Here is a 13,143-nt window from a genome sequence, read left to right as displayed (position 1 = left end):
GGAAGTGATCGATTGTGTTACATGGAACAAAGGGGTTTAAACACAGGTTTAGGAGACAACATTTACAAAGTATCTACTGAGATGTCATTTTGAGAGCTGTTGGCAAGTAGTGGTAAGAGCCGAAGAGTAAGGAGGTAACACTCTTGAATATCCAGTAGGATATTCAAACCGGACAAGAGCAGCATCAGAAGGGGAAATTATTGTCTAGTCTTACATATAAGTATAGGTCTATGAAAACTAAATAAAATACTTGTAATTCATTGAAAATGGGTCTTAATCAAGGAGGGTTTAATCCTAGAAATGAACAATATTCTATTTTTCAATATCTATTAGTGTCATCCACAATCATATCTAATTAAGGGCAAAAATTAAATGATCCCCTCAGTAAATACAGAGAAAAGCACTTTAAAAAGTTTAACAATCATGATTTTGAAATATCCTTAGAAGACCAAAAATGGGCCAAGCATTGATGGCACAGGTACTAGTGTGCTGAACTGCAGGGCCAGGAGTCGCACGGTCACCTGTGGGTTCAGATCCCCCATTACCAAGAACAGGGTCCAGGAACCTGAGAGGTGAGGGAAGAGGATCATGGTGTAAAGAAACACCATTGAAGATGCCTCTCTCTCTGTCTCTCTGTCACATGCATGCTCATGTGCTCTCTATCATAAATAAAATAAACAAAAAAGAACTAGAAATGGTTAGGCCAGCCTGGATATAAAAACCTATAGCAAGTATAGTACTTAAAGGTAAAATAATGGAAACATTTTATTCAAAGTCAGAAATAAGACATGGATGTTATGCCATTCCACATTGTTCTGGTGGGTCCTAACTAATGTAGAAAGACAACAAAAGAAAAAAAGAAAGGTTTGAAAAGAGAAAATGGAATCACTATACACAAATAATATTACTATACAAGATATTAAAGTCTTTTTTTGACATCTTATCAATATCTACAAGAGAGTTCTTCAACACTGATGAACACAAAAATCAATGTTCAAAAATTAGTAGTTGGACCAGCTGGTGGCAATGGTGGTTAAGGTGGCTGATTGCACATGGCTGACTGCATGGTTTGAGTCCAGGACCCGATAGCTTAAAAAACATGTCAGGCGAATATGCATGCATACCCAAAATCCCAAGAGGAGAGCAGAGGAAAAGGGGTTGCTGCATGGTGGTGCCCCAGGATGGTTTTTTCTCCTTGTTCCCAGTGACATTCTCCCACCTCTGCCAAGTTGCGTGCACCCTATAGCAAAGAAAGAAAGAATAAAAGAAAAATAAAATAAAATAGCATAAATAAATAGTGGGGGAGAGATCATGCATGAGACCCTGTTAAGAAAGTACTTGCCTCTCAAATAAATAAATAAATAAATAAATAAATAAATAAACAAACAAACTTTAAAAAGTTAATTCTATTTCAGGGACCAGCATTTAGCGTAATGGCTATGTCGCTGGACTCCCACGTAGTCGACTGCAGTTCGCTTCCTGGACTCGGTGGCTTAAAACTCACGTCGGGCGTGTGTGCATGCGTGCCCAAGATCCCGAGAGGAGAATGGAGGAGAAGGGATTGCGGCGTGGCCATCCCCCCTGGGGGGATGATTGCTGGCTTTCTGTCTCTCTGTCTCTCTGGCGAGCGCACGCGCCCTATAGCAAAAACCTCTAAAAAAAATAGAAGAGATGTGTTCCCAAAGGGAAATAATATTATAAAGGAGCAATTCTCCCTAATATATAAATTTAACATCTTAAAATCAAAATCCCAGAAGGTTGTCTTGTAGAATTTGACCAGTTGATGGTGTTTTGTAGAAAATGCCCAAGAATAGGCCAGACAAAAGAAAAATAAGAATAAGAAAAAACTAAGACACTGTGGTATCAAAGCATAAGTAAATGAATTGCCCAATGGAACAGAAAAAGAGTAATGCTTATAAGAACATGGCATACAACACAGCTTACAAAGTGGTGGGGAAAAGCTGGACTGCTTAAGAAATGGTGTTTGGTCAATTAGATATCAGTTAGATAGCTTTTCTTACATAACAATTTTAATTTGGGGCCAGCAAGTGGCTTGGTGGTTCAGGGAAGATATATAGGGAAAATTAGACTATATAAGGAAAATAAGACTTTTTTAGAAGTTCTACTATAGAATGTGTGCACTGACTGAGACAGAGATAGAGAGAGGGAGAAAGTGAGAAGTCCAACCCCCTTTGGGGATGGCCACAATATAGTCTCTTCTCCTCCATTCACTTCTCAGGATTTTAGGCATGCACATATACATGCCCTGTGTGATTTTCAGAGTCAGGGATGTGGGATCCAAGGCCTTAACCACCATGCAACCTGCTGACCCAGGGAGAACTTTTATAAGTCATGAGAAACCTAAACCATAACGTGTAATGATCATATTAGGGTAATTAGCATATACATCATCTCAAACATTTATCATTACTTTATGTTGGAAACATTAAACATCTTTTATTTTAGCTATTCTGAAATATATAATAAATCATTAAGTATCTTTACCTTACTGTGCTATAGAGCACCAGAACTCATTAGGAGAAAATACTAGCAATTCAAAAACTGACATAAGGGCTGGGCCCATAGTGCTATACATTGAAAGCTAGATCCCATGGCCGATGGCTGTTCAAATCCCAGCCTATGAGAAGGATCCAGGGTTCATGCATTAGGGCAGGATGCAAGGGTCTTGTGTTTGAGTAGTTCAGATGATCAACCATTAGTCCTAAGCAGGGCATAGAACCAAGAGAGTCTAGAAAAAGATGATAGGAAGAAAATGAAGATATTAATAGTTTAGAGTTCTCATAAGATGGAAAAGAGCTCCCCTGCTGAGCTACACACCTGGAGAGGGCCCTTATCATACCTCGGCTCATTGCAACCACTTAAAGAACACATTCCTAGTGACCTTTCCAAAACTATGCAGCAGCTCTCACCATGTTGCTGTGTATTGGGGAAAATTTATCCAATTCCTACACCAAGACATCATGTGCAAAGTATAATATTTGAAATTCATCTTTCTCTTCTCCCTATCACTCTCAGTCAGTGTTTGAAAGGGCAATGTTGGGACCAGCAGATGGTGTAATGGATGTTGCTAGACTCCCACATAAGTGATCGTGGTTCGAGCCTCAGATCCAGCAGCTTGAAACTCACCCTGGGTGCGTGTGTATGTGTGCCCAAGATCCCAAGAGGAGAATGAATGGCATGGCCATCCCCTGGGGGCCACCCCCCTTGCTTTTGTCTCTCTGTTTCTCTCTGCAGTGAGCGCACAGACCATATAGCAAAAATCTCTCTCTGGGGCCTGCAGGTGGTGTGGTGGTTAAAGGTGCTGGACTCCCACATGGCCAACTGCAGTTTGAGTCCCAGACCTGGTGGCTTGCTTTCTCACTTTCCCTCTCTCTCTCTGATCTAACTGGAAAATAATAATAGTAATAAGAAGAATAAAAGAAGTTAAATGAAAATAATTTTAAAAATCTCTCAAAAAAAAAGAGAGAGAGAGAGAAAAGAGAGAGAGAGAGAGAGAGAAAGGGCAATGCGTCTAGTCTCCTGTGCTCCCCATTCCCTTCATTCCCTTAATGGTTCAGTTCGTTCTCATATCTGCCTATCACATGAAGCCCTTCTCATCTCTGGTGCCAATCACTGCATAACCCTTAAATCATTGTTTCCACTGAGCCTCATATTCCATTATAAATAGAATACTCCACATTCTTAGTATGTTTTCCAGGAAGTATACCCTCCACTTCCTTGCCTTGAGTTGAGAGACTGTCCCTCTGGGCTAGGGTTTGTTTCATACCATTTGTTCTGCCGCTGTGGAGCAGGGTGCAGCAGTTGGCATTTGCCAATTCTCCATTGCTACTTCCAGACCCTCATTCTTTAACTCTCAAGTAAGAGCTCATTACTTCTCTTAAAGGTTCTTCTCCCCCACCACACACATACCCTGCCCCATCATTAACCAACCTCCTGGTCACTTGTCTTCATTCGCTGAAGACTTTGAGACTTAACTTATAGTTAGCCTCAGTTTTTTTTTGTTTGTTTTGTTTTGCTTTTCAATTTGCTAGAGGGCATGAGTACTTACTGAAGAGAGAGTGGACCTCTTTGGGAGATGATCATACTGCAATTCCTTCTCCTCCACTTCTCTTTCCTTTCAGGATTTTTGGTATGCAGGTACATATGCCCGATGTGTTTTTTAAGCCACCAGGTCCAGGACTTGAACTATTGATCAGCAGGTGGCATGCAGTCACCTTAACCGTTACACTACTGCCTGGCCTTATAGTTGTCCTACTCCTTGCACCATCCTAGGAGCTGGTATCAATAAGTGATTCAGTAGCACAGCTTTGTGATTTTGTACTTCCTTAACTCATGTACCATTCTGCAATCTACTTCAATTATCCATCTCCCAAGACTACATTTCATATCTTGTCATCACTCAGACTTTCACTCAGCTATTGCTAAAGTCCAATATTCCATGTTCTGACTGCTTGCTTCTAATCCTCCAGCCCCTCCCCTATTGCCCTACTGAGGATGTCCTGTCATAGACCAATGGGGAAAAGATCACAAATACTTCTCAGATTCCTTCTTGTCATTGATGACCAATATCATCAATCTTGATCAATAATAGACATTTCAGGAGCTGCCATGAGTATCTTTTCCCATATTTATTCATTTATTAGAGAGATTATTACTATAGGGCACATGCGCTTGCCGGAGAGACAGAGAGAGACTGACAGAAGCGAGAAATCACTTCCTCCCCGGGGGGGATGGTCATGTGCTGCAGTTCCTTCTCCTCTGGTCTCCTCCCAGGACTTTGGGCATGCACACACATGCACCGGTGTGAGTTTTAAGCCTCCAGGTCTGGGACTCAAACCATGCTTGGGCATGTGGGAGTCCAGCAACATAATCACTAGGTCCAGCAACACAATCATTTGCTGGTCCCTTTTTTTCATATTTAGATGACAGCTTATAAGGGAAATATTTTAGATTTGTTTTTGTTTTTATTCATAAGATTCCTAAACAGGCTCCAGCTATTATAATAATCCTTTTTTTTTTTTCTTTTCAAATTTGCTTTAGGTACCTGAACTCATTGGAGAGAGATTGAGACAGACAGAAAAAAGTAAGTAAGAAGGAAAAAAGGAAGTAAAAGGAAGTAAGAAAGCCCCCAGGGATGTCCACGCTGCAATCTCTTCTCTCCCACCCTCCTTTGGCAGGTATGCGCAGCGGCCTGACATGCTTTTCAAGCCACTAGTCCAGGACTCAGTTGGCACGTTTGGCCATGTGGGATCCGGCCGCCTTAACCACCACACCACCAGCTGGATGTCTGACACCTTTATTATGCAAGAGACAAAATGAAAATGGGTCAGTGTAGCCTCCACGTATTGACCAATTTGATAATATTTCTCTCTGGGTAACATCAGGACAGTGAAACCATTTTTTTAAAAAAAAAACTTTGGAATAATTTGACTTTGATTTTTTTTTTTCATCTTTTAAGGTTTCATTAGAACCATAAAACTAAGAAAGTGATCCCTTTCTTTGGTTAGGGTGAAATAACTTGGTGTCTCTATAGTTACTAGACGAACACAGAAATAAATTTGCTAATGATCACCCCCCCTTACAGACTGTATTAGTTATAGATGGTTGGTACTGTGTATTCCAAGCAGAGCTGGGTTACTCAATAGATAGAGTGTTTAGGGCACTGGCAAAGTAGGAGCACACAAAACACATGCTAGGAAACTTTTAAGAGTTTGGTATTTGCCATTTCTGAAACAAATTATTATAACATAGTAGTCATAACTGAGAAAAGAATGATAACTTTGTTGCTCTTCCTAACACTTCACAGAGATCTTTTAAAATTACATGGGGTGGGGTGGGGCACCTTATTATTTTCAGTGCTTAGAACCTTTAAGGTTTTAATTAGGCTCTGATGTCAGGGGCCATTGTGGTTCCATCTGAGTGTTTTTATTCTTTTTGCATTCCTGTAGTTGAATGCTGAGGTGAGGTCATTATTTTGGAGGAGATTTTGGCAAGAAGTGACTGGTAAGCTCTGTTTCTCTCTGTCCTGTTCCACTTTTTTCACAAACAATATTGTCATTGGTTGGTACTAACAATGGCCATCCCTTAGGGACATGGGGCAGGTATAAAAGGACACTAATAAATCCAAAGAAGATGCTTTATTTTTATTTTTTATTTATTTATTTTTTTGGAGAGGCTTTTGCTATAGGACGCGTGCGCTCACCAGAAAGAGAAACAGAGAGAGAAAGCAAGAAATCACCCCCAGGGGGGATGGCCACTCTGCAATCCCTTTTCCTCCATTCTCCTCTCGAGATCTTCGGCACGCACGCACACATGCCTGGTGTGAGTTTAAGCCACCAGGTCCAGGACTCGAACCGTGGTCGACTACATGATCAACTAGCAACATAGCCATTAACGCCAACTGCTGGTCCCCCACCCAAGAAGATTCTTAAGCCCTTTTGTGGCACTGATGACTGCGTAGGATCATGAAGCTTCTCATTAATAACCACTGTCAAATGTTACTATGAACAGTCAGTGCTCTTTAAGTTCTCCACATTAACCTCAGTTTCCCCTCTAGAATACTTAACTTCTTTCTACCTTACCTGCTTCCAAACGTGACTCATGCCAACAGCTTTGGTTTTTATCCCACTTCTTTTTACCCAGAATGCAGTGGGATGAATGGCAGCAATTCAGCCACTGGAAGCTGCTGTCCTACACTCTTGAGCAGAGATGGAGAAAGTAGAGAGTTAGCTCCTTTGAAGTACAGGCCTCTTAGGTGGAGTAGTTATTACTTAGATTCTGCCCAAGACTTAGGATGCAGGATGCTGTCTTGATGAGGGACAGACAAGGTTGAAAAGGGGCACATGCTGAGCAGTGAAGAACAGCTGAGAGCTACAAAGATAGGGCTGTGCTCGTGTATAAATAGCAATGTGGCTGCTACCCTGATGAATCAGACCAGATGTTTCTCTGATGTCTCTTCTTGGGCCTTTGGGTAAAAAAAAAAAAAAAAAAAAGTAGGATAATTTTGCTAAAATTATGTATGGGGCCAGGAATGTGGCACAAATGCTTTAAGCTTAAATAATATGTAAAAGAATAAAATAACTTTGCTGAGAAAACCTTTATAAACAAGAAAAATACCCTTTTAGAGGATAGGGCAGAAAAGGACAGGAAGGAATGAATCTTTGGCTGGGGCCTCGACAAAATTAAAATAAAATTCAGGAGATCAGAATTCTAGTCCTTCCTCTGTCCCTAGTTTTGTGACCTTGGACCAGTCATGTTATGTCCTAGGTCTCGGTATGTCTATTTTTTTTTTTTGGAGAGGTTTTTGCTATAGGGCGCATGCACTCGCCAGACAGACAGAAAGAGACATAGAGACAGAAAGCGAGAAATCACCCCCCCAGGGGGGATGGCCACGCCGCAATCCCTTCTCCTCCATTCTCCTCTTGGGATCTTGGGCACGCACGCACACGCGCCCGGCGTGAGTTTAAGCCACCGGGTCCAGGACGCGAACCGCGGTCGACTACATGGGAGTCCAGCGACATAGCCATTACGCTAACTGCTGGTTCCCGGTATGTCTATTTTTTGAATGGGAAGGGGTAGGAGAGAAAATGAGACTTGTGGGACTGGAGTCACTAACCAATTTTTAAGTGTCTTTTGCAACTCCAAGCATCTCTGCACCAAATCAGGTTGTCTTTTCCCTTCAGTCTAATCGTTTGTTTCCTGGCTTCTCATCTCATTGTGGGGTTGATATGTGAAAAACACAGTGGGGGTATAAACATGAACAAAGGTCTCTGCCCGCAATATGCTATAACCCAACATCAGATATTAAGAGTTACACGAATGGATGGGACTGGCAGGTGGCATGGTGGTTAAAGATGCTGGACTCCCACATGGCTGACCGTGGTTTGAATCCTGAACTGGGTGGCTTTCTCACTTTCCCTCTCCCTCTCTCTCTCACTCTGTCCCTCTTGATCAAATTAAAATAAATAAATAAATAAATAAAGTTAAATAAAATAATTCTTAAGAAAAACAAAAGAGAGTTACATGATGGGGGACTGGCAGATGTTATAATAGTTACATGGTTACATTGTTGGACTCCCAAGTAGTTGACTGCAGTTCGAGTCCTAGCCCCACGTGGCTTAAAACTCACATCAGGCATGTGTGCAAAAATCTCAAGAGGAGAATGGAGGAGAAGGGATGGGGGGGATGGTGATTTCTAACTTGCTGTCTCTCTGTCTCCCCGGTGAGTACATGTACCCTATAAAAAAATCTTTCTAACAACAACAAAAAAGAGTTACACAAATGGGACAGCTAGGTGGCACAGTGGTTAAGGCTACTGAATCCCATATAGTTCCAGTCCTGAACCCAGCAGCTGGAAAAACTCACTCAGTGTATGTGTGCATATGTGTGCATGCCCAAAATTCCAAATGGAGAGTGGAGAAGGAATTGTGGTGTGGCCATCTTCTTGAGGAGTGCTTTCTCTCTCTCTCTCTCTTTCTCTGTCTCTTCCCCGCTCCCCTCCAGGAAGCACATGTGTTCTACAGTAAATTTTAAATTAATTAATTAATTTTAAAAATTACTCAAAAGGCTACATTTACTGCATAAATACTGTGATTGGTTCCAGAAGCCAGTAATAAATGGTATAGGAACTCTGAGGAGGAAGACATCATTGCCAGCTTGGAGGAGAGTGAATGACTTGGTGGAGGAGGACACTGGCATTTGATGGGGACCCTAGAAGGTTGGTCAGGGTTCAGCAAGCAGAGATGAAGGAATACCATCTGGAATAGATGGAAAACACAACTAAGCAGAGGCAGAAGGCAAGGGACATGGTGGATGTAACTGGGGAACAGTGAGCCGTTTGGGTTGGCTGAGCATAGGCAATGGGGAGGTAGCCATGGTGATCTGAGACCACATTTGGGAGGCCCTTTGAGGCTTGGTAGACATACATTTTACTTAGTAGGCAACAGGGAGGAGGAGTTTTCTTGAGCTTGAATGCAGCATGGTCTGAACTGTGCTTTAAGATAATTCACCTACAACACAGTGTAGGATGAACTGGAGGTGGTAAGGCCTCACAGGAAGAGGAGAGCTAAAGAGTTAATGCAATGATCTTGGTAAAAACTAACCAGGTCTGAGCTATGAGAAGTACAGTTGGATTTATGTAAGCTAGAGTGGAGGAGAGGACTCAAAGGTAACTCCATGTTTAAGCAAGTCTAAGGTATAAGGTTAGTTCTACTAAGTGTGAGGTTAGTTCCACATAAAAGGAAATTCAAGAACGGAGGGGTGTTCAGGAAGAGGAAAGGGAAACAGGAAGATGTCATTTCCCGTGCATTGATCCTGAAATCCAGGAAACCTAACTTTGTGGAAGAGTTCAATGTTTCAAATTCGTGACTAGACCCCAGTACCGAAGATGGGGCTAGAGGTAAGTAAGTGAAAGCTGGAACCACAGAAGTGGCTAGATCACCAGGGAATCAGACGGTGAGGTGGGAGGAAGATAGATGAGAGACTCTTGAGAAATGTCACCATTTTTCTCTTATGATGAACTGGGCCTGGTCGGCGTTATGGAACATAATCCGAAGAGTGCTACATCACCATGTCCAAGGGGACAAGGAATATGAGAGAGGTTGGTGACCCATAATTTAAAAGTTACCTGACAATTTGGGGGATTGGCTACCTAGAGGTGGCTCCTATATAGCCTAGAAAGGACTAACTATACAAAAATAGTTAACAGCATTTGTGCAGAGGGAACTTGTGTGTGTGTGTTTTGTGTATGCACACGCTTTCTGATAAGTGAACAGAAGGAAAAAATGGTCGCATACCTGGCCCTCTGGCTGTAACAGCCAGGATTCTAAACTCTCATTTCTTCTTAATATTGGCAATGTGTACTCAGAACCCAGGCCTCATTCTTCCTTTTGGAAATCCCAGACTGTTGCCAGCCTTTGTTTCTCAGTATATTACCTAGGAAACTTTTTTTTTTTTTTCTCCTCCATAGTTGCCTAATTTTTACTTCCCATTTGTTCTGGGTTTTAATCTTGGAGTTATGAGTTTCAATGACAATAAATACATGGAAGAACTCGGGAAGTTTAGTGCCCAAAGCTCTAGAGCCAGATGGAAGGAGGAGAGAAGAGGGCAGGCAGTGAAATGAGACTTGAGCTCTATTGTAGGCCATGTGCAAAGGACTGTTTGAAAACTCCAATGTAAACTAAGACTTTATCAGCCCAGGGTTTATCTTCACATTAAAATCTGGGATTACACCAGAGAGAAACCGCTGGTAGAAATCCAAGTAAGATTAACTGCCTCCTAGCTGTGGGAATTGGTTTATAACTTTTTGTTTTATTTCTCTCTTTCTCTCTCTCTCCCCCCTCTCTCTTTCCTTCCCTCTCTCTCTCTCTCTCCTTCTCTCTCTTTCCCCCTCTCTCTTTCTCTCTCTCTCTCTCACACACACACACACAGGTCTTCAAAAAGTTAATGAACATTTGTATTAGAAAAAAACTATGCATGAATTTCAAAATCTTTTTGCACTGCAATAAACTTGTACTTTAATTCTATTTTTCCCTAAACCTTTTGAAGTCCTCTCGTGTGTTTGTGTACATGTATTTTTTTCCTTACTTGTTATAGAGCACATGCACACATACATGAGAGCGAAGAAGAGAGAGAGAAAGGAGTACGCTCCAGAGTCTGGTCACACTGATTCCCTTTCTCCAGTCCTTCAGCTCACCAGTCAAACCCTAGAACCTGAGCATGCGTGGCATGGTTCAGGCTCGCTGGGCCACGTATTCATCTGCGGTTGTCATGGGAGATCCAGATTGCCCTTATTTTTTAAAAGATTTTTACAAATATTGTTTATTTTAATGAAGCTGGTACAGACAATGTCTATTTAAAACCCATATCCCAGGCCAAAAAGTACAAATAAAATAATGTTGTATACACTTCTGCATGAATAACTTTATTAACTGCTAATGGAAATGAGAACTTTTCTGGGATCTTCTGAAAAGATTTTTTAAATCTTAAAATGCGTTCTCTTCAGTGAAGATATCTTTGGAGTTAGTGAACTCACACCGTATTTGTCATCTTGACTCTGATCTAATATTCCTCTTCTTTTGGTCCAGACCCTCAGATTCTAAAAATAGCTTCAAGTTAAGGAAAGGTCATTTTTCCACAGTGCAGTTCTCTGAAAAACTTCCATCTCCTACTGGGACCAGCAGTTAGCGTAATGGCTATGTCGCTGGACTGCCATGTAGCCGACCACGGTTCGAGTCCCGGACCTGGTGGCTTAAACTCATGCCAGGCACATGTGCGTGTGTGCCCAAGATCCTGAGAGGAGAATGAAGGAGAAGGGATTGTGGTGTGGCCATCCCTCCTGGGGGTGATTTCTCGCTTTCTGTCTCTGTCTTTCTCTGTCTTTCTGGCAAGCGCACGCGCCCTACAGCAAAAAAACAAAAACAAACAAAAAAACCTCTCCAAAAAAAGAAAAGAAAAGAAAAGAAAAGAAACTTCCATCTTCTACCAAAAATCATAGTCCAAGAGTGAAGCAATCACATGCTGAAACTTCAAAGCCAATTCGAAAGTCACTATGAACACTCGCACTGGCAGATCTTAGTTACCACCACAAGCTTGAAAATGCAGAGTCCTGAGACAGGGATCCTCTCTGTGCACACGTGTGGCTTTTATAAAGGAGAGGGCATTATGAGAGAGCTGAGGCATCAGTGCAATGAAACAAACGATAGCAAATAATTAACGCTAGGATTTAAATTACTAATTTTTTTTTTTGAAAAGGTTTTTGCTATAGGGCGCATGTGCTTGCCAGACAGGCAGAGAGAGACAGAGGGATAGAAAGCGAGAAATCACCCCCCAGGGGGGATGGTCACGCCACAATCCCTTCTCCTCCATTCTGCTCTCGGGATCTTGGGCACGCTCGCACATGCGCCCGGCGTGAGTTTTAAGCCACCGGGTCCGGGACTCGAACCATGGTCAACTACATGGGAGTCCAGTGGCATAGCCATTATGCTAACTGCTGGTCCCAAAATCACTAGATGTTTTAACGAGATGGGGAGCCAGTTTTCAACTCCATTTTGAACACCACATTACAGAAGAACTATTTTTTTAAATAATTATTTATTTATTTTATTCATTCATTCATTTATTTTTTAGTTTGACCAGAGAGAGACAGAGGGTAACAGTGAGAAAGAGAGGAAGTGAGAAATAAGCCCGCCAGATTCAGGACTTGAACTCTGGTCGGCCATGTGGGAGTGTCCAGCGCCTTAACCACCACACCACCTGCTGGTCCCCATAATAGAACTATTTTTAAAAATAAAAAATAATTGAGGGAAAAGAAAAAATAAAAAAAGAAAATCTAAACCATTGAATGACCCCCCTATTTGTTCCTGATAAACTTCAATCACATCTTCCTCTTCCATTCCCGGTTCTTTTGGAGTATGATTATCAGCAATTCTCTGACCTTCAAAGAGAAACCTGAGTGAATTCACTGGAACTCCCTGTCTTTGACAGGATGACTCTTTGAGTTTCTTGAGGTGTGTTGTCATTTTCACTTTGAAGTGAATCTCACTGCTATCCTGTCCGATGGCTTTGAGTTTAATGTAGTCTCCTTCCTTCTTATCCCCCAAATCCTCAGTGGAGGGTTTTGCCTCCTGGTGGGACATGGTGGCAGTGGCTTCGGGGTGAGGGTGTGGGGGGCGGAGGGGATTCCGTTGATCCAGCTTGCCTGGAGCAGCACATTACCACTGCGCCACGAGGCCAGTACTTTTCTGTTCTTTCTTTTTATTTATTTATTTATTTTGTAAGATAGCTCTTGCTGTGTTGCCATCCTCCCACCTCAGAGCCTTCAAGTAGCTGAGACTATGGGAGTATACTTTAGATATGGTCTCACTATGTTGTCCAGGATGTACTAGAGTTTATAATCCTCCTGCCTCAGCCTCCCAAATTGCCAAGATTACAGGTACACACCTCCTTGCCTGGCTGTGGACTGGGAATCAAACTCAGGCTTCCCACGTGGTCCCAGTCTGAGCAGCACAGTGTCTTTGCAGCTTACTGGTGAGGCTGAGCTTTCAATATTTTTCTTAAATGATAATAATTTGCAAAAATCATGAAATATTTATTTTGTTCCACAAATGTCACAACAACTACCTG

General features: G+C 42.0%; 1 protein-coding gene across 1 annotated transcript; it reads right to left on the bottom strand.

Annotated features, from left to right (window-relative positions):
* Nucleotides 1–440: 440 nt before the first annotated feature.
* Nucleotides 441–12,656, bottom strand: LOC106733483 (small ubiquitin-related modifier 1-like). The gene is made up of 2 exons (XM_014582861.1): nucleotides 12,356–12,656; nucleotides 441–565 (listed from the first exon to the last, which is right to left on the bottom strand). The coding sequence occupies exons 1-2, from the start codon at nucleotides 12,654–12,656 to the stop codon at nucleotides 441–443; spliced, it is 426 nt and encodes a 141-aa protein (XP_014438347.1).
* Nucleotides 12,657–13,143: the final 487 nt, after the last annotated feature.

The sequence above is a fragment of the Tupaia chinensis genome, unplaced genomic scaffold (genome assembly GCF_000334495.1).
Source record: "Tupaia chinensis unplaced genomic scaffold, TupChi_1.0 Scaffold143876_1, whole genome shotgun sequence".
Taxonomy (NCBI): Eukaryota; Metazoa; Chordata; class Mammalia; order Scandentia; family Tupaiidae; genus Tupaia; species Tupaia belangeri.
This window is presented reverse-complemented; position numbering and strand designations above follow the sequence as displayed.

What these genes read in the sequence shown, in the direction of transcription:
- LOC106733483 (XM_014582861.1), bottom strand. Translation starts at nt 12,656, where the DNA reads ATGTCCCACCAGGAGGCAAAACCCTCCACTGAGGATTTGGGGGATAAG. An exon ending in AATAGGGGGGTCATTCAATG is followed by an intron (nt 566 to 12,355) that starts GTTTAGATTTTC and finishes CTCACCTCTCAG; the next exon opens with GTTCCTGGACCCTGTTCTTG.